Source organism: Bubalus kerabau, chromosome 16 (assembly GCF_029407905.1).
Source record: "Bubalus kerabau isolate K-KA32 ecotype Philippines breed swamp buffalo chromosome 16, PCC_UOA_SB_1v2, whole genome shotgun sequence".
In the NCBI taxonomy this organism is placed as follows: domain Eukaryota; kingdom Metazoa; phylum Chordata; class Mammalia; order Artiodactyla; family Bovidae; genus Bubalus; species Bubalus kerabau.
The window spans coordinates 59765596-59786771 of NC_073639.1; the positions used below are offsets into that span (position 1 = coordinate 59765596).

At 43.4% G+C, this 21176-nt stretch overlaps 1 protein-coding gene across 3 annotated transcripts in view; it reads left to right on the forward strand.

Moving 5' to 3' along the window:
* Window positions 1-21176, forward strand: part of CIT (citron rho-interacting serine/threonine kinase) — a 173811-nt gene that overhangs the window by 81937 nt on the left and 70698 nt on the right. For all 3 annotated transcript variants that reach the window (XM_055551014.1, XM_055551016.1, XM_055551015.1), the window contains exons 11-15: window positions 10700-10805; window positions 11699-11842; window positions 13065-13184; window positions 20482-20652; window positions 20927-20977. In XM_055551014.1, the coding sequence (XP_055406989.1) occupies window positions 10700-10805; window positions 11699-11842; window positions 13065-13184; window positions 20482-20652; window positions 20927-20977 (592 nt within the window). The remainder of the gene's footprint in view (window positions 1-10699; window positions 10806-11698; window positions 11843-13064; window positions 13185-20481; window positions 20653-20926; window positions 20978-21176) is intronic.

Below are 21176 nucleotides of genomic sequence, written 5' to 3' on the forward strand. Positions count from 1 at the left end.
CAAGGAAATAAATGGATGGCTTGGTGTTTAAACATGATCTTAATTATTACTGTAGTGATTAGAGAGAACTCAACACATACACTTCTTTTTAGGTTGGAAGTACAGATTGTATTTTTTGATATGAAGTTGTCTTTTGATAGTTTATTAAGAAAAATATATATTTTTTTGTGTTATGGGAGGTATTTATAGACATCAAGAAAACTGCATTTTGCCATTTTCCTTAAATGTTGAGGTTACATGTAAAAGCAATTTTTAGGTCACATCAAACACGTCTTAAGAAAATATTCTCTCTGCTGCAGCAATAATGACCAAGGCCAACCTTTCCTCTGTGTCATACACCATTACCTCTATTAATACTCTTTAGGTCTCTATAATTATAAAGCAGATGTGTCTATTGGGAAGAGATGTTGATTTCAGAGTAAATTTTTCTAGAAAATAGAATCTGGGAAAAAAGGAAAACCCAAACTTGGCTTTGTGCTTGAAGAGACAGCACTGCTGTGTGTGGGTGGGTGGCTGCATGCACCCTCTGCTCAGAAGTGCCTTTTCTCTCCATGGGGATAACTGGCTGTGTATCAGAGATGTGGCCAGGAGGAGTAGGCAAGCAACGTGTGGGCAGGATGCATGTTCTTTTATTAGCATCAAGCCTAGAGCATGAACCAACCTGGGCCTCTCAAGTCTGTACTGTTTCCTGTTTAATTACCCAACCCCCACTCCCCCACCCCCACCCCCGAGCCACCAAATGATGGAGGAAGAGTTGCTCTTGTACGTGAAGTGAACCATTTCTGGGAGGTGGCTGTGGACTGACTTGGCATATGGATGTTCTTGGGTACCTAAGCTGTCCTGGGCTTGGAGTCACCCTCCCAGCATTGCATGAAACTAGTCATGGGTAGAAGTTACCTTCCCTTGCATGGTCCATTTCTGTGTCTTCTTTGACTTCACTCCTCTGGGTCTCTGTGGCAGTTTTCTTCGGTTTGTCCAAGGCCATCCAGCCAACAAGTAGCAGAATTGAGATTCCCATGACTTGTAGAACCCAATTTTGAACCAACACCCAGCTCTTCTGACATTCACCTGCACTCCTATCATCAGAATATGGTTAGTAGGAGAACACAGAGGCCACAGGGTTAGCTTTTCCTTGGCCTCAGTGCCACAGGATGCTAATAATACCCTCGTTAGAGGATTGTTGGGAGGATTCAGTTCGGTCATCCATAAAGAACCAAACACACTGCCTGATGTAGGGCTCAGTAAATGGGCCTTATTATTGATGACAAAGGTGGTGGCATTAATTCTCTCTCCTACACTCCTACTTCTTTGAGGACAAGAATTGTGACTTCTTAAGTGGATAGCCTTCACAGAAGAGTTTTGCAGCCTGGCACTATTGACATGTTGGGCCAGATAATTCTTTTTGTGGGGGGTTGTCATGTGTGTTGTAGAATGGTTGAGCAGCTTCTCTGGCCTCTACCCACTTGATGTTAATAGCACTCCCATCCCTAGTCACGAAAATCAAAAAAGTCTCCAGACATTAGCATGTGTCCTGTTGGAGGCAAAATCGCCCAGTTGAGAACCACTGGTCTGAACATACTTCCCTTGGGATCACAGGGCTTTTATATTCTCCCTTATATATATATAAGGGATATATGTGTGTATATATATCTTTTCTATCTATTTTACACTTGTATAAGGTGGTCAGAAAATACAGGCATACCTTGGAGATATGGCAGTATTACCTGCAGTAAGGTGAATATTGCAATAAAACAGGTCACACAAATTTTTTGGTTTCCCAGTGCATATAAAAAGTTATGGTATACCATAGTCTTTTAAGTGTGCAATAGCATTATGTCTAAACAGTCTACATCCCTTAATTAAAAAATACTTTATTACTAAAAAAAGCTAACCATTGTGTGAACCTTCAGTGGGTCATAACCTTCTTCCTGGTGCAGGGTCTTGCCTCCATGCTGATGGCTTGACTGATCAGGGTCATGTTTGCTGAAGGCTGGGGTGGCTGTGGCAGTTTTTTAAAATAAGATGACAGTGAAGTTTGCTACATTGATTGACTCTTCCTTTCATGAATGATTTCTATGTAGCATGCAGTGCTATTTAACAGCATTTTACCCGTGGTAGAAGTTCTTCCAAACTTGGAGTTAATCCTCTGAAACTCTGCTGCTGCTTTTTCAACTAACTTTATGTAATATTTTAAATCCTGTGTTGTCATTTCAACAGTCTTCACAGCATCTTCAGCAGGAGTAGATTCCACCTCAAGAAATCACTTTCTTTGCTCATCCATAAGAAGCTACTCCTAATCTGTTAAAGTTTTATTGTGAGATTCCAGCAATTCAGACACCTCTACAGTCTCTACTTCTAATTCTAGTTCTCTTGCTGTTTCCATCACATCTGCAGTTATTTCCTCCACTGGAGTCTTGAACCTCTCGATGTCATTCATGAGGATTGGAATCGGCTCGTGAAATTGATTGCTCATGTTGATATTTTGATTTCTTCCCATGAATCACAAATGTTCTTAATGGCATCTATTAATAGAATGGTGAATCCTTTCCAGAAGATTTTCAATTCACTTTGCCCAGGCCCATCAGAGGCATCGGTATCTATGGAATAGATAAGGAATCACTATCTAAAACCACGTGTAAACAGATGCGCTGTCATTCCAACTTTGTTGTTCTAGAGAGCACAGGCAGGGTAGATTTATTTTTTAATTTTTAAAATTTTTATTGGAGAATAGCTACTTTACAATGTTGTGTTACTTTTTGCTGTACAGCAAAGTAAATCAGCTCTAGGTACACATATATCCCCTCTTTTTTGGATTTCCTTCCCATTTAGGTCACCACCGAGCTTTGAGTCGAGTTCCCTGTGCTATACAGTATGTTCTAATTACTTATCTATTTTATATATAGTATCAGCAAAGAGTAGATTCATCATAATTCTTAAAGGCTCTGGGATTTTTGGAATGAGAAATGAGCATTGGCTTCAACTTCAAGTCACCAGCTACTTTAAACCCTAACAAGAGAGCCGACCCATCCTTTGGAGCCAGGCATTGACTTCTCTCTAGCTATGAAAGTCCTAGATGGTATTTTCTTCTAGTATAAGGCTGCTTGTCTACGTTGAAAACCTGTTGTTGGTTATTATTTTAAGTTAATTATTTTAGCTCGATCTTCTGGATAACTTGCTGCAACTTCTACATCAGCCCTTGTGGCTTCACCTTGTAACTTTGTTGTGGAGACACCACTCTTTTCCTTAAACCTCATGAACCAACCTCTCTTAGCTTTAGACTTTTCATCTGCAGCTTCCTCACCTCTCTTAGCTTCACAGAATTGAAGAGAGTTAGGGCCTTGCTCTGGATTAGGTTAATTAGGGGAGTGCTGTGGCTGGTTTAATCTATCTGGACTGTTAAAACTTTCTTCACATCAGCAAGAAGGCTGTTTTGCTTTCTTATTATTCATGTGTTCACTGAAGGAGCACTTTTAATTTCCTTCAAGAACTTTTCCTTTGCATTCACAACTTGGCTAACTGTGTTCAAGAAGCTTAGCTTTCAGCCAGTCTCGGCTTTTAACATGCCTTTCTCATGGAGCTTAATCATTTCTGGCTTTTTAAAAAAATTTTTTAATTGGAGGAATAATTGCTTTACAATATTGTGATGGTTTCTGCCGTACATCAACATGAATCTGCTGTAGGTATACATATGTCCCCTCCATCTTGAACCTACCTCCCACCTCCTTCCCCATCCTACCCCTCTAGGTTGTCACAGAGCACTGGCTTTGGGATCCCCGTGTCATATAGCAAATTCCCACTGGCTATCAGTTTTACATATGGTAATGTATATGTTGACTCATTGGAAAAGACTCTGATGCTGGGAGGGATTGGGGGCAGGAGGAGAAGGGGACGACAGAGGATGAGATGGCTGGATGGCATCACCGACTCGATGGACGTTAGTTTAAGTGAACTCCAGGAGTTGGTGATGGACAGGGAGGCCTGGCGTGCTGCAATTCATGGGGTCACAAAGAGTCGGACACGACTGAGTGACTGAACTGAACTGAACTGAATGTATATGTTTCAATGCTATTCTCTCAATCATCCCACCCTCTCCTTCCCTGACTGTGTCCAAAAGTCTGTTCTTTATGCCTGCATCTTCAAGTGAGAGAGCTGTGATGCTTCCTCTCACTTGACCACTTAGAGGCCCTTGTAGGGTTATTCATTGGCCTAATTTTAGTATTGTGACTCAGGGAATAGGGAGGCCCTAGGGGTCGCACAGAGTTGGACACGACTGAAGTGACTTAGCAGTAGCAGGAGAGGGAGAGATATTGGGAAAGGCCAGTAGGGGGAGCAGTCAGAACGCACACAACATTTATTAAGTTCACTGTCTTATATGGGTATGATTTGTGGTGACCCAAACAAGTTACAATTGTAACATCAAAGATCCTGACCATAGATCACTATAACAAATAAAATAATATAGTGAAAATGTTTGAAAACTGTGAGAGTTACCAAAATGTGACAGAGACAGGAAGTGAGCAATGCTCTTGGAAAAATGCTAATAAACTTGCTTAACATAGGGTTGCCACAGACTTTCTCCTTGTAAAAAAATCTCAGTATCTGTGAAGTTCAATCAAGCAAAAAAAACACAGGAAAACAAGGCATGCCTGTGTCTGTTGAAGTTTGAGAATTTTGAGAACAGAGGAGAATTCTGGCAGTTCTTAAGTTAGCAGGTAGATCGTGTCCCATTTCATGGTCAACAGAAATATATAATTTCTTTACAGCAATTCTGTCTGCATCTCTCATAACTTTAGAGTTACAGCCAATTACAGGACTTTTTGTACTTTCCTTCTCTTAAAGCAAGAGTAGCATCAGCTCTTTAAATATTACTACCTTTTATGAAATGGTACTTTTCAGGATGATTTTAAACCAGCAAGAAAGAAATACATATTGAGAGCTTACTTACCATTGACACCTGTCATTTAATTGGCTTAAGTGTCTACATGAAAAATAAATAGAATGCAAATATGTTAAGCCATATCTCTCTCTAGGATGGTTCCTTCTTAGAAATTCATGAAAACAGTATATTGACTTATTAAGAATGAGTGGATAGGAGTGGTCTTTAATCATTGTCTGAAATCTGTACATTTTTTTGAAACTCATTGCTCACCATGATTAACTTCAAAATTGTGTTTGTACTCAAAGAATGATCAAAATGCACCATTAATAAATTGCCTGGCCAAAGTGTCACCAGGAACCAAATACTGGGGGTGGCCAAGCTGTGAGCTTTGAATACCTGGACCTTAAATCACAGATACTTTTTTCTAATTAGCACCATGGTTCTCATGCCTGTCAGCACATTAGACTCACCCGGGAGCTTAATAAAAATGGCGTTGCCTGGGCCCCACTCCCAGTCTCTCTGTCTCTGATTTAATTACTCTAGTTGGGCCCTGGATATCTTTTTTTTTTTAGGAACAGTTTTAGGTTCATAGCAGTATTAACAAGAGGTACAGAGGTTTCCCATTCACCCCCTACCCCCACATATGCGCAGCCTCCCCATTATCAACATCCGCCACCAGAATGAACCTACAATGAGATGTCATTATCACCCAGAGTCCCTGTGTACCTTAGGGTTCACTCTTGGTGGTGTGCGTTCTATGGGTCGGGAACATCCCCTAGAGGAGGAAATGGCAACCCACTCCAGTATTCTTGCCTGGGAAACCCAATGGACAGAGTAGGCTAGCGGGCTACAGTCCATGGGGTCATAAAGAATCAGTCATGACTGAGCACGCACACACATAATAACATGTGTCCACCACTGTAGTGTCACACAAAGTGTTTTTACTGCCGGACATCAATAATTTTTTTTATTTATTGGGCTGCTCTGGATCTTAGTTGTGGCATGTGGGATCTAGTTCCTTAACCAGGAACTGAACCTGCTTTGGGAACCCAGAGTCTTAGCCATTGGACCACCAGAGATATCCTGACATCAGTAATTTTTAAAAAGCTCTTCGGGTGATTCTAATGTGTAGCCGAGCTAAGGACCAGGGGCAGGACCAAGCTTCAGTGACCTTTCCCCCTTCTGTCCTCACCCCCCAGCCTCATCCTCCAACCCCATGACTGTTTATGGGATTGTTGCTACAAGCTGAGTTGAGTCACTGCAGACTTACCATAGCTTTTTTTTTTTTTAATGTAATTTTTATTCTAAAAAAAAAAAAAGATTTCTTTTAGCACCTTTATTCTGAAGAGTCCTTAATTGCTGTACTTAGAATGGCTAAACAATGAACATTTGTCAAGCATCAAAATAGCAGAATGAGGGAGTCGGACCTTGGGTGATGGGGAGAGGCTGGTGTGTCATCTCCCACCTGGTGTGTCATCTCCCATGGCTGCTGGCAGGGGGAGGGCCTGAGCATCTCCCTGATTCTGGGCCCCATTAACAGCTGACCTAGAAACACTAATTTTTGGGTAAATAGCAATGAGCTTTGTACCCACAGGGGTGCACTTTATACTCCTCTGGAGCCTGCCCTCCACTTGTCATCAAGTCTTGAGAACCATCTCCCCTCCCATCATTGTGCACCCACGCTACTGTTTTCCTCCAAGGGTGCTGGTTCAGTGCTCAGGTCTAGAGAGCTGTGTCCTCTCTCGTCATCCCTGACTGATGTCAGTGCAGGTGACTTAGTGACATGTGTGTGACTCCTGATGACTGAAGGACTAAGAAGGACCCTGTCTGTGGGTCATCCTTCCCTCCTTTGGTGGTCTGGGTCTTCTTCTCCAGCCCACCCACCAGAATAACATCAGGAAGAAATGGCAAAGTCAAATCAAGGCCATACCTTCAAGCAACCCATTTCATCTCAGATTAAAAAAAAAAGTAAGTTTGTGTTTGTATGTGTTTTGACTGAATCGTGATTGCAGCCATGAAATTAAGAGACTCTTACTCCTTGGGAGGAAAGTTATGACCAACCTAGACAGCATATTGAAAAGTAGAGACATTACTTTGCCAACAGAGGTCCGTCTAGTCAAGGCTATGGTTTTTCCAGTGGTCATGTATGGATGTGAGAATTGGACTGTGAAGAAGGCTGAGCGCCGAAGAATTGATGCTTTTGAACTGTGGTGTTAAAGACTCTTGAGAGTCCCTTGGACTGCAAGGAGATCCAACCAGTCCATTCTGAAGGAGATCAGCCCCGGGATTTCTTTGGAAGGAATGATGCTAAAGCTGAAACTCCGATACTTTGGCCACCTCATGCGAAGAGTTGACTCATTGGAAAAGACTCTGATGCTGGGAGGGATTGGGGGTAGGAGGAGAAGGGGACGACAGAGGATAAGATGGCTGGATGGCATCACCGACTGCATGGACGTGAGTCTAAGTTAACTCCAGGAGTTGGTGATGGACAGGGAGGCCTGGCGTGCTGCGATTCATGGGGTCACAAAGAGTCGGACACGAATGAGAGACTGGACTGAACTGAACTGAACTGAACTGACTGAATTTAGGTAGAAAATAGGCCAGTTAGAGGAGCAGAACTTGGTTAAAATTTTTAGCCCAAAGTGAGATTTAAAAAAAAAATTTATTTCTGGATTTCAGTTCCCATTGCCCATTTGTGTGAATAATCAACATTTGTTCTAATGTGGATGATAGCATGGGGCAAATTCAGCCTGCTGAGTTTTACTGTTTCAAGCAAGGGTTTTAGGCCTCTGAGGCATGTGCAGTTCACGCCGTTGCAGGGGTAGTAATGATAAAACCACAATGATAGTAGAATGGTTGACATTTATTGAACCCTCATGAGATGCCAAGCACAGTGATAAGGACCTCCCATGGAGGAGGTCTCACTTAAGCCTCATGAGAACTCTTGGAATTAGGTTGAGAATTATTCCCATTATTCAGATGAGGAAACTGAGGTTCAGAGAGCTCACATGGTGAGTGAGTTACAAAGTCAGATTTTGAACAGAGCTGCCTGACTCGGCGTGTCAACTCACTTGGCTGGCCCAGAGTGTGTATTGGGAGCTGTCATTGGGGTTTAGTGAACCAGCACCATTATGCCAGCCCTTGTCGTCTGGCCAGGAGCTGCAGGGAGAGAGAGCTGCTGAGTTGCTGCAGGGAACTGACCTCTTTTACTTAGGGAAGTAGGGTGTGGGGCACTGGAAAGCAGAACTTTGACCTGCTGGTAAGATACCAGTGCTCATTGACAACCAGCTCCTGCAACCTGTTACCAAGGTGACATAGGTGGGACAACAGAGCAGTGGTGGGCTCTGCCATACGTCCCTCAGAGCATAAGAACCTTTGCTGGCTACTGCTCTGGCCCTGCACTTCACCAGCCTCAGCGTTTGTGCCTAGGGTGCTGACCACTGAGGGAAACCTCCCCAAATAAGAACTGTCATCTCCACCCACAAAAATTAACTGCTTTTAGGTATGAGGCAGGGTATGTGAATTTTGTGTATGTGTGTGGGAAAGTGTGTCCTTGTGGAGAGCATCCTTCTAGTCTGTTCTCAGGAGGCCACACTACATTATTTTTGTGATAAAATCCTGAGAGATACATTCGATACATCCTCAGTCTCTACCCCAGTTCTCTACTGGGACCAACAGAAACAGTTTATTAGCTGGCAGATTACTTAGGTTCCCTGCTCATGTGGCAGGTTACTTAAACTCAGTTTCCTCATCTATAAAATGAGAATAATAAATTGTCTTATACAGCTGCTAGGGAGACTAAAGAGTTAAAACATGCCTCGCTTTAGGACAGAACTGTGCACATCGAGTCAGCACTCAGTAAGTGTGTGAGCCTATGGCTGCTGTAACAAGTGACCACAAATTTAGAGGCTCACAACAATGCAAACGTATTACCTTATATTTTGGGGGGTCAGAAGTCCAAGATGGGTTTTACTGGACTAGAAGCAGGGTTTACAAGGCTACACTGTTTGGATATCCTCTAGGAGAGAATCAGTTTCCTTGCTTTTCCCAACTTCTAGAGGCTGTCCAGTTTCCTTGGCTCGTGGCCCCTTCCTCAAAGGGGCCTTCTTCAAAGCCGATGACGTAGCATCTTCCAGTCTGTTGCTGATTTTGACCCTATTTCTGTCATCCCATCTCCTCCCTTTCTGTGCTTCCATCTTTAAAAAAATTGTTTTTGGCCTCACTGTGCAGTATGCAGTATCTTAGTTCCCCAACCAGGGTTTGAACCTGTGCCCTCCACAGTAGAAGGGCAGAGTCTTAACCACTGGACCACCAGGGAAGTCTCCCTCTGCTTCCATACTGAAAAGACCCTTGTGGTTACATTGGGCCTACTCTGATAATCCAGGATATCCTTGCCATCAAAATTCTTAACATTATCACATCTGCAAAGCCCCCTTTGCCACATTGGGTAACAGATCCACAGGCTCCAGAGATTAGGACATGGACACCTTGGTGGAGGGACTTTATTTAGCCCAGCGTAGTAAGTGTTCATGCATGCTCAGTTGCTTCAGTGATGTCCAACTCCTTGCGACCCTATGGACTGTAGCCCACCAGGCTCCTCTGTCCAAGGGATTTTCCAGGCAAGAATACTGGAGTGGGTTGCCATGACTTCCTCCAGGGGATCTTCCTGATTTAGGGATCAAATCTGGGTCTCCTGCATTGCAGGCAGATTCTTTACCACAGAGCCACCAGGGAAGCACCAGTAAGTGTTACCTGTTTGTATAAAATGAAGCAGAATCAAACTGGCTAGCTTAGGGATGGAATAGACAACAGTTTGGTCAATATAGTTAACTGAAAACAGTGGCCACTTGCTGTGTTAACTCAACCTTGTGTCAGGACCTCTGCATCCTTTATCCCTGTTCCCTGGAGCTTGCTTCCTTCCAGAGCTTTGGAAGGCCAGCACCTTCTCATTCTTCAAGTGTCAGCTGAGATGTCACTGCTCGGAGAAACAGGCCCCTGATCCATTTCCTCTGTCATAGCACGTCACCCAGTTTCATTCTCTGGCATCATCTATTAACCTTTTTAGTTCGTGTGTCTGCCTGATGTACTCTGCATGCCCTCCGTGAGTGTCAGCTCCAGGAGTCCAAGGACTGTGTCTGTCTTGACTGCTGCTGTTCCAGCGCCTGGAAAGGTTTCTGGAACAGTAGGTGCACAGCACATACCCGTTGAATGAAAGAGTAAAGGAAGCTGTGCAGGCACAACACTGTGTTTAGTGTTCATTCTCTCCTGTTGTGGTAGGTCCTTTTATTATCATTCTACCTCCTAGAAAAGGAAACGGAGGCTCAGGGAGGCCAAATTATTGCCTCAGGTCAGTGGTAACTAAATTTACACTTGGATCCTCCTGCTTCCAGTGTTCTTGGTTCCATCTACCTCTCTGCCTCATGGTCGTGATATCATTAGAAGCTGCTTGAGCCAGCTCTTTTGATGGCCAAGGATGCTGGCAGGCCTTGGTCTCTACTATAGTTTCTTTTCTTTTAACATTTATTTTATTGAAGTGTTGTTGATTTACAGTTTGTGCTAATCTCTGCAGTACAGCAAAGTAACTCAGTAATACCAACATACATATATATATACATATTCTTTTCCATAATAGTTTATTACAGGATATTGAATATATCCTGTTCTTTGTGCTTTCCAGTAAGATCTTATTGTTTTTCCATTCTGTACATAATAGTTTGCATCTGCTAGTCCCAAATTCGCCTGTAGTTTCATTTTTAAAAATTTTTATTATTTTTGGCCCATCCCCGCCCTTCACCTTGACATTGGTTTTCTTCCATCCAGGTCTGTTGTATCAAGTCTGGACTCCCCTGCCAAGACTAGCTCCATGGAAAAGAAACTTCTTATCAAAAGCAAAGAGCTGCAAGACTCCCAGGACAAGTGTCACAAGGTATTTATTTCCACAGCTGGCCTCCCTCCTTGCTGCAGGATCCTCCCGTCAATATATGCCGAGGGACCTGCCCGGGGCCGCCGCTGGCACCGAGCCACCTGATCCTTCCCGGGCTGAAGTCGCGCCTCCGGCAGCTCAGAGGGAGATGAATTCGGGCCTTGACGCTGCCGTAAATCCTTTAAATCTTAACCAGAGGAGGCCCTGGATATAAAGCGGCCCGTTCCTCAGCATGACCCACCCAGATGTCTGCGTCTTCCGGCAGGTGGCGCGGGTCCTCACCTGTGGCCGAGATGCATCCCATCTGCTTTGAGTGATGCGAAGTCTCTCTTCCTAGTCCTTAGAAACTCCTGCCTATGTAACTGCAGCCACTGTGTTGATTATGCTCATCGTCTCTTAACGCTCACTGTTCCTGCCCAGAGGCAGTTCTCTGGAAGCTCGTAAGAGTCACTTCTTGCCTGGGACTCCCAAGAGTACAGACGAGTCCATATCTCCTTGCCCTGTCCTGGATTTGTCCTGTAGATCTTTGCAAGGAGATGGGGGGGATCAAGATGGATTTGGGATAAAATTAAACTGACATCTGCAAAAAAACCAAACCCAACCCAAAAAACAAACAGGTGAAAAAAATGGTGATTGTGGCCTCCTCGCTTACTGGGTTAGAGAAGTGATCGAGTGTGAACCCAGCCTTGCATGAGAGGAGTGACTTAGCATTGGTGACTGTCCTTGCGAAGACCGGTGTGCTCCCAGGCGAAGAAACCATGGTATTTCCAGCCTAACCTTTTGGCGAGTTAGTGCCAGCCGGGACCACCAGGTGGTTTCGGAGGTGGCTTGAGACGAGATTACGCCTAACGAACCCCCCACGGGCCTTTTTTAACATGTTGCTGTGTCTATTTCAGATGGAGCAGGAAATGACCCGGTTACATCGGAGAGTGTCAGAGGTGGAGGCTGTGCTTAGTCAGAAGGAGGTGGAGCTGAAGGCCTCTGAGACTCAGAGATCCCTCCTGGAGCAGGACCTTGCTACCTACATCACAGAATGCAGTGTGAGCCTTCCCCCCAAAGCCCCCTTCCCTCGGAGGTGGCACTTCCTGTCGTGTGTGTCTCATCCTGTTTCATGACAGCATCATGAGGCACGTCACAGTCAGGGGCAGAGAATAGAGAGGCAGGACGCACGAGCAGGACCTGTGATGTGCAGAGTAGCGTGCGCCAGGTGTGAGGGCCTGGAGACAGGAGGTCAGGCTCAGAGAGTCCAGGTAGGAGCCTGGAGACAAACGTAGATGGCCTTGCAGAGGGTCTCACATCTCCCATCCCAACCTCTGTGGTCTACCTCGTGTCCTACATGATCAGCCTCAGGAACCAAGCTCCAAATAAGGGCAAGAAAATATGTTTTGAATTTGCCCCAAATCCACTTTCTATCGCCTAGAACCAGCATAGCAACAAGAAAACTCAGGCTTTAAAACCCAGACCCTTTTGTCATTTTTTACCATGTGACTTTTTTTTTCTTTCCTTCACAAGAGTAGACTGTCTTCTCCATTGTCTCGTTAAAAATTTTCATTCAGGTGTTTCTTAATGTACAGTCTTAAGAAGTTGAATCACACATTTTTCAAGTGTTTTTTCCACAAGGGAGAGGAAATCTATAGAACGTGGCTGATTAAGAATAACTGCTATGTTTCCATTCCAGATTTGGCTGCCTTTCAGTGGTGGGTGAAGTTATTCAGCTATGTATTTCAGATATATATTTCAGTGCTACTGAAGCATTAAGGGAACCTTATGGATGAAAGGTGTCCAGGAAACGTAAGCCAGGAGGTGGAAATAGATTGCTTGGAGTCCTAAATGATACCCGGGCAGAGAGTGAAGTCATTGCTACTTTGAAAAGGGGAGATATACTTGACAGCCCTCGAATCACTGATATTCCAGAAGAGACTTTGTATCCATTCCAGTGATGGTTCCATGGCCAGGGGATCTTGCTAGTTTTCAGTCCTGTACATACAAGTAAGTATCTGCTAGGCCAGGTAGGAGACAGGTGGCTGCACTTTCAGGCCGGATCCATGAGGTCCCAAGGAGTTTGAGATGATGTTTTCTTGAACCAGGGGATTTTGCAGGATGAAACCTGGAATTCATCAACCCACTGGAAGCTGTCGTCGTGGGTCCATCACCCGAAACCGTCTTGGTGTCTGCGAAGCAGCCTGCAGCTCCTTTAATGAATCTTTTCAACTAGAGCAGGATCCACGGGGCATCCCTATTAAAAATTTTTGCTTTCTGCAGAGCTTAAAGCGAAGTTTGGAGCAAGCACGGATGGAGGTGTCCCAAGAGGACGACAAAGCACTGCAGCTCCTCCATGATATCAGAGAGCAGAGCCGGAAGCTCCAAGAAATCAAAGAGCAGGTATGACTCGCTGCCTGGGAGCAGGGCACCAGCTCAGACCTCTCATTTCAGGGGAGGCATGTTTGAGGGACAGAGAAAGGGAAGGAGGGAGGGGAGGAGGGGGAGAGAAAGAGGTATGTAGGTCATTTGGAACTTTCAGATTCCAATTGGAACTTTTTCAGATTCCACATGGTTTATATAAATGTTCTAGCTCCTTTTGAAGTCTGGACCCCACAATGACTACTCTTTTTCAATCAAAGGTGTAGGTTTAAAACAGTGGTGGTGGGCAGACTGCAGCCTGTAGGGGTGAATCTGGTCAACCAACCTGTTTTCCATGACCACAAGCTGAGAATGATTTTTGCATTTTTAAATAGTTGGGGGGAGGAATTCAAGAGAATAGTTCATGACATGTGAAAAGTATATGGACTTCAGATTTCAGTGTTTATATAAATCAAGTTTCGTTGGAACACAGACACACCCGTTCGCTTAGGTACTGTCTGCGCACTGTCTGTGGCTGCTGACCATGCTTCACTGGCAGAGGTGAGTAGCTGCGACAAGAGATCACGTGGCCTGCAAAGCTGAAATTGCTTCTCATCTAACTTTCTACCGAAAGAGTGCCAATTTCTGCTTTTAAGACCATTAAAATAATTTTTAAAGATGTTTTCATAGCTTTTTAGATGCACTTTACGTTTTTGAGAGAAGCCAAGATAATTCATAGTTTTGCTTATCTAAAGATGTATCCTAGGAGGGGAGTTTGAGCAGTTAAGGCTGTGTCAGAATTAACACAGCAAATCTCTACTACATAAAGCCCTCCCCTCTGTGATCAGAAAAGAAAATCCAGACCTTTAAAAAACCTATTCTCTTTTTTTTCCCCTTTCCTTTTCTAAAAGAGTTTTCTTTCTAGATGGTTCATTTCTATTTTACTTCATTGTTTCCTTTTTAGCACGGATTTTTTTTTTGTCCTTTGAAGAAACCGTAAATAGAAACTTTAATGAAGAGAATGCAGTGAGCAATTGGAGAGCTGAATTATCAGCTGCCAGGCAACTCTCATTCACTTCAGAAAATCTAATGGAAACAGTGATGGAAATGAACATTTTTGTCTCCGGGTAGCGCACACTTAGCCATCTGGGTGGTTGCTAATGCAAGAAACTCTTGCAAATAATTTGATTCATTAACTGTTCTTTAAAGAAAGAATTACTGTTTTGGTTTTTTTTTTTTGGCATCGTCTCATTATCACCCTAATATTTTTTAAATCATTGGTTAATATCCTCCTGCTTGATAAAAATGTTCTAAATAAACGTGCCTAGGAAATTGTGCAATCCAGTGGTCAGGTTTCTGAACAGTACTAACTCAGAGATCTTGAAGGTTGTGCCTGCAGCTTGGAAAAATCCACTTTGACAGTTGACTCATTGCCCTTTTGTCCACACCATTTTTCCTCCTAATTTCAAGAAGTAGGATTCTTTTTCTCCCATTAGTTCCATGTGTTTGGAAATCTGCTTTTGGTGGTATCCTGGGGAAATGAAAGCTGTGCTTGGCCACCAGAGGGAGCAGCTGGTGTCCCTGAAATTAAATAGAAACAGAATTTTCAGGACATTTTGAAAAGGTATATGCTGGTGGTTGAGTTCAAAGAAATGTCCTTTGTGATTCATATCACAGTTGGCATCCATGTGGAGTTTTAGATTTAATGACTGCTAAGCGTTCCATTTTGGGGGAAGAAAGCTGCTTCGTTTCAGATTTTATTTTTCATTGGAAGGAGGACTTACTAAAAAAATGACTCTCAGTAAGCTTGATGAGAGTGGGATGTTTGCAGTCCAGGAGAAATACTTTCAGTAAACTCCTAGTATTTGGGTTGTAGCCCGCTGATTCCTCCCAGATTTGCCATTTATTCTTCTCTCTTCCTCCCAAAGCCAATTTCTGTACCTCTGTTTATGGATGCTTGGGGCTAGTGCACTGGGACGACCCAGAGGGATGGTATGGGGAGGGAGGAGGGAGGAGGGTTCAGGATGGGGAACACATGTATACCTGTGGCAGATTCATTTTGATATTTGGCAAAACTAATACAATTTTGTAAAGTTTAAAATAAAATTAAAAAAAAAAAATGTTGCTTCTACTTAGCTATTTAAGAAAGTTCAAACTAACCTACAATTGCAGTCATTTCACATACCAGAGGGGTAATACTCAAAATCCTTCAAGCTAGACTTCAGCAGTACGTGAACCAAGAACTTCCAAATGTACATTCTGGGTTTAGAAAAGGCAGAGGAACCAGAGATCAAATGGCCAACATTCATTAGATCATAGAGAAAGCAAGGAAATTCCAGAAAAACATCTACTTCGGCTTCATTGACTACATAAAAACCTTTGTGGATCATAGCAAACTGTGGAAAATTCTTAAAGAGATGAGACTACCGGAACACCTTACTGTTTCCTGAGAAACCTGTATGTGGGTCAAGAAGCAACAAGTAGAACTGGACATGGAACAACGGACTGGTTCAAAATTAAAAGGAGTATGATAAGGCTGTATATCATCACCCTGCTTCTTTAACTTATATGCAGAGTACATCATGTGAAATGCCAGGCTGGATGAATCACAGGCTGGATTCCAGATTGCCGGGTGAAATATTAACAACCACAGATATGCAGATGACACCACCCTTATGGCAGAAAAGCGAAGAGGAACTAAAGAGCCTCTTGATGAGGTTGTAAGAGGAGAGTGAAAAGGCTGGCTTGAAACTCAGCATTTAAAAAAACGAAGATCATGGCATCTGGTCCCATCACTTCATGGCCAATCGTAGAGGCTAAAGTGGGAGCAGTGACGGATTTTATTTTCTTGAGCTCCAAAATCACTACAACAGTGACTGCAGCCATGAAATTAAAAGATGCTTGCTCCTTGGAAGGAAAACTGTGACAAACCTAGACAGTGCTTTAAAAAGCAGAGACATCACTTTGCTGACAAAGGTACATATAGTCAAAGCTATGGTTTTTCCAGTAGTCATGTATGGATGTGAGAATTGGACCGTAAAAAAGGCTGAGTGCTGAAGGGTTGATGCTTTTGAATTGTGGTGCTGGAGAAGATTCTTGAGAGAGTCCCTTGGACTGCAAGGAAATCAAACCAGTCAATCCTAAAGAAGATCAATGCTGAATATTCATAGGAAGGACTGATGCTAAAGTTGAAGCATCAATACTTTGGCCACCTGTTGTGAAGAGCTGACTCATTGGAAAAGACCCTGATGTTGGAAAAGACAAAGTAAAAAAGAGAAGGGGGTGGCAGAGGACAGAGATGGTTAGATAACATCACAGACTCAGTGGACTTGAATTTGAGCAAACTCCAGGAGATAGTGAAGGACAGGGAAGCCTGGCATGCTGCAGTCCTTGCCATTGCAAAGAATCAGACACGACTTAGCAACTGATCACCAACTTAACTAGCCCCAATGGAGTATTTGGATTTGGTTTAAAATAAAACACCTAGGGACTTTCCTGGTGGTCCAGTGACTGGAACCTGTGCTTCCAGTTCAAGGGGCAAGGGTTCAATCCCTGGTCAGGGAACTAAGATCCTGTGTGCCATGAGGCACAGCCAAAAATTTAAAGAATTTAGAAAACACCTAGATACGTCACATGATAGTCAGATTCATGCTCCATCACTACTAGTAATTGCTGGTTCCACCAACCCACCCCCCCTGTCCCTCCTTGGAAAGAGAGACAGAAATTTGGGTAAAAGAAGGCATTTGAGTTTTAGGACTTCTGATTGGTCCTATTCAATCAAAATTGTAAAGCTCCATTCCAAAGAATGACTTGAGGCATGACTCAAAAGTTGTCCACATTTCCCCATTCTGATCCTGTTCAGCTATGTCCAGCACTGAGCCCACGCTGAGATTCGGACAGCTCTCTCTCAGCTGTCTTTGGAAACAGACCTGATCATTATCTCTGAGATTTTTCTTGAAGCAGGGATTTGGTCAGCTGTTGGATGTATAGGATTTCCTTGAAGTAGCTGGCAGAATAACAGTGGCTCAATAAATGAAGTAGAATTCTTTTAGATATCTGTAGCAGGCTGGGTGCCCTGGGAGCTCAGATTGCTAACAGAGGTGTTGCCTGATTCATGCCCTCCTCCCCTTGGGCGCTGACAGCTCTGGACAGAGAGATGTTTAGGGCGGGGGAGGGGATGGTGTTGAAACAGTGCTCTGTCCTTGCTCTTGACAAAACACAAAAACCATATTCCCTTTTTGCTGAAAGTTTAAGTCAGACAAGGGAGCTCAGGGATAAAAGATGACCAAGACTGACTTCCACCTGTCTGCTTCCTCCACAGTTTGGTATTTGTGCTTGTGGGCAGCTCCGTTGGTACTTTGGATTTTTTAAAATCAGGAGAAAAGAAATGGAGTTTTTAGGTAAAAGAAAGTGTTTTCATAGATAATGTTTTTATCTTTATATATTTTATATATATATATATATATAAATAAATTTTTTTAATGGAGAAAGGAGTCCAGGACTGCTTAATACTAGAGCTATGAACTTCCTGATGTTCAAGCTGGTTTTAGAAAAGGCAGAGGAACCAGAGATCAAATTGCCAACATCTGCTGGATCATAGAAAAAGCAAGAGAGTTCCAGAAAAACATCTATTTCTGCTTTATTGACTATGCCAAAACCTTTGACTGTGTGGATCACAATAAACTGTGGAAAATTCTGAAAGAGATGGGAATACCAGACCACCTGATCTGCCTCTTGAGAAATTTGTATGCAGGTCAGGAAGCAACAGTTAGAACTGGACATGGAACAACAGACTGGTTCCAAATAGGAAAAGGAGTTCATCAAGGCTGTATATTGTCACCCTGTTTATTTAACTTATATGCAGAGTACATCATGAGAAACGCTGGACCGGAAGAAATACAAACTGGAATCAAGATTGCCGGGAGAAATATCAATAACCTCAGATATGCAGATGACACCACCCTTATGGCAGAAAGTGATGAGGAACTCAAAAGCCTCTTGATGAAGGTGAAAGTGGAGAGTGAAAGAGTTGGCTTAAAGTTCAACATTCAGAAAACGAAGATCATGGCATCTGGTCCCACCATTTCATGGCAAATAGATGGGCAAACAGTGGAAACAGTGGCTGACTTTATTTTTCTGGGCTCCAAAATCACTACAGATGGTGACTGCAGCCATGAAATTAAAAGACGCTTACTCCTTGGAAGGAAAGTTATGACCAACCTAGATAGCATATTAAAAAGCAGAGACATTACTTTGCCAACAAAGGTTCGTCTAGTCAAGGCTATGGTTTTTCCTGTGGTCATGTATGGATGTGAGAGTTGGACTGTGAAGAAGGCTGAGCACCGAAGAATTGATGCTTTTGAACTGTGGTGTTGGAGAAAACTCTTGAGAGTCCCTTGGACTGCAAGGAGATCCAGCCAGTCCATTATGAAGGAGACCAGCCCTGGGATTTCTTTGGAAGGAATGATGCTAAAGCTGAAACTCCAGTACTTTGGCCACCTCATGCGAAGAGTTGACTCATTGGAAAAGACTCTGATGCTGGGAGGGATTGGGGGCAGGAGGAGAAGGGGACGACAGAGGATGAGATGACTGGATGGCATCACTGACTCGTTGGATGTGAGTCTGAGTGAACTCCGGGAGTTGGTGATGGACAGGGAGGCCTGGTGTGCTGCGATTCATGGGGTCGCAAAGAGTCGGACACGACTGAGCGACTGATCTGATCTGATCTGATGCAAGTCATAATAAGTCATCATACAGCCCTGGCTGAGGGGACTAGAAAAACCCCAAGTAGAGGGTGTACCATCTCACATCATTGACTCTTGTTTTATTCTGTGAGTTCAGATAATTGTTTAGTAGTTTATAAAGACCTTTGGTTATGTAACCCAGCACCACCCACTTAGTGAGCCTTGTCCAGAAAACCTGGTGCCCCATGACTTGTAGAATTGACCCTCAGTAACAATGCAGCTGGTCCTCTGTATCCACGGTTTCTGTATGCATGGATCAACCAACCTGAGATTGAATTTGGTCCTGGAACCAACCCCTGTGTATACCGAGGGATGACTATATGCTTTAGTGCTCCGTTTTGTGCCCCTCCCCCCCTTTTTTCTGCTTTCCTCTGTACCATTAACACAGAGAGATGTGTTTCCATGAAAACTACCCATTTTCATAAGGATGTCATCTTTGCTTTAGTGTGCACATGGGGATTGCCTATTACAGTGGGATGAAGCTGTACTGTTACTGGGGGGAAAAAAGCATTTTATTGGTTAAAAACATATCCTTGCTCAGTGGATCTCTTTTCAGTCATTTCTTGGGAGAACAGATCTTAGAGATGATCACTAGATGTTGTGAAGGTCAGAGACGGTCTTAGTTCGATTCTTTATTCCTTTTCATTTTATATCCTCCACCCCCACCACCTTGGATTGGATAAACTTTGCTCATTCATAAACCTTATGTGTATAGTCTTTGGTTTTGCTAACAGAGAATATTTTCGTGCTCTGCCCTGAAGTTTTCAAAACCACTGTTTATTTCTCATGGTAAATCAGTTTTGGAAAACCTCAATGCAGATGTTCTGATTTTAGAAATTCACTTTGAGAAACGTTGGGCTGTTGGGATTACTTTAAAGGCTTTTGCTAGAGGGAGCAAGGTACTTCTTTCCTTGGAGTCTTTCTTACAAGTTACTTTGACCAGAACCAGTGTTTCCTGACTCTTCCAAATTTCAGGGTGACTTGCATCTCAAGAGCACCGTTAAGTTCTTCATGGAGTTTGGGGCCCAGAAAAATTAATGGTGAGAAACTGACATGATGAGTTTTACCTTCCAAGATTCTCTCCATTGAGATTTTCAATTACCCCCTTGTGTCATCTGAAAGGTTAATTTTAAAACTAGGTACCATATTTAATTATGTTAGGCTCATGTGACTTCTAAAGGACAAATCTATATAAATGATTACCCTTGGGGGAAAGCTTTGCATAAGCAGATTATCGCGGTTGTTTAAAGTACATCCCTTGCTGCTCTCTGGTGTTACAAAGGCCTTAAGGTTCTGCACTTCTTGTACGGTATTATTTGCTCAAAGGATCTAACTGTATATAAGCACATGTGTTCCAAATGGTGTTACTAGTGCTACATGATCTACAAGAAAACAGTTTAAAGATTTAATACTCTTTTCTCTCTACTCACCCTCCGCATACCTCACCCTCATCTGCATCTTTCACCTTTTCTCTGGGTCCATTCTCTGCTGATGTCTCTTCACTGTGTCTCCTCTCTGTGGTTTTCCGCCTTCACTTCCCATCTTTCCTTTCAGGAGTTCTAAAGGCCACCTTTTTTCTGTTTCCTCCTCTTTAGGAGTACCAGGCTCAAGTGGAAGAAATGAGGTTGATGATGAATCAGTTGGAAGAGGACCTGGTTTCGGCGAGAAGGCGGAGTGACCTCTATGAATCGGAGCTCAGAGAGTCTCGGCTGGCTGCTGAAGAGTTTAAGCGGAAAGCAACAGAATGTCAGCATAAACTAATGAAGGTAGCTAGCTCCCTTCTGGGAGGGAGTTTTGGAGGTAGATTCCTGGATGATCTTAGCAATAATAAAGGGAATCCTAGCTTAATAAGTGTACATTCGAGAAGCCATGGGGTGCCCTGCAGAGTTCCTGGTGTTGATGAGAGAAGGTAACTTAATTTTTTATTATCGTCCTAATTGTTTTGGCCCCAGAGACCAAGAAAGTATAGCCTGTAGTGTTGTCTTATAGGATTTTTAGGTTCTTGAGAGTTCCCAGTATGTTGTATCTTTTAAATTACAGGCTAAAGATCAAGGGAAGCCTGAAGTGGGAGAATATGCCAAACTGGAGAAGGTATTTTCCATCATTGGTATTGGGATTTGGGCAGATGGTCTCTTAAATGGGCTTTACAGGTGGCGCTAGTGGTAAAGAGCCCGCCTGCCAATGCAGGAGATACAAGAGACAAGGGTTGGATCCCTAGGTTGGGAAGATCCCCTGAGGAGGGTGTGGCAACCCACTCCAGTATTTCTGCCTGGAGAGTCCCATGGACAGA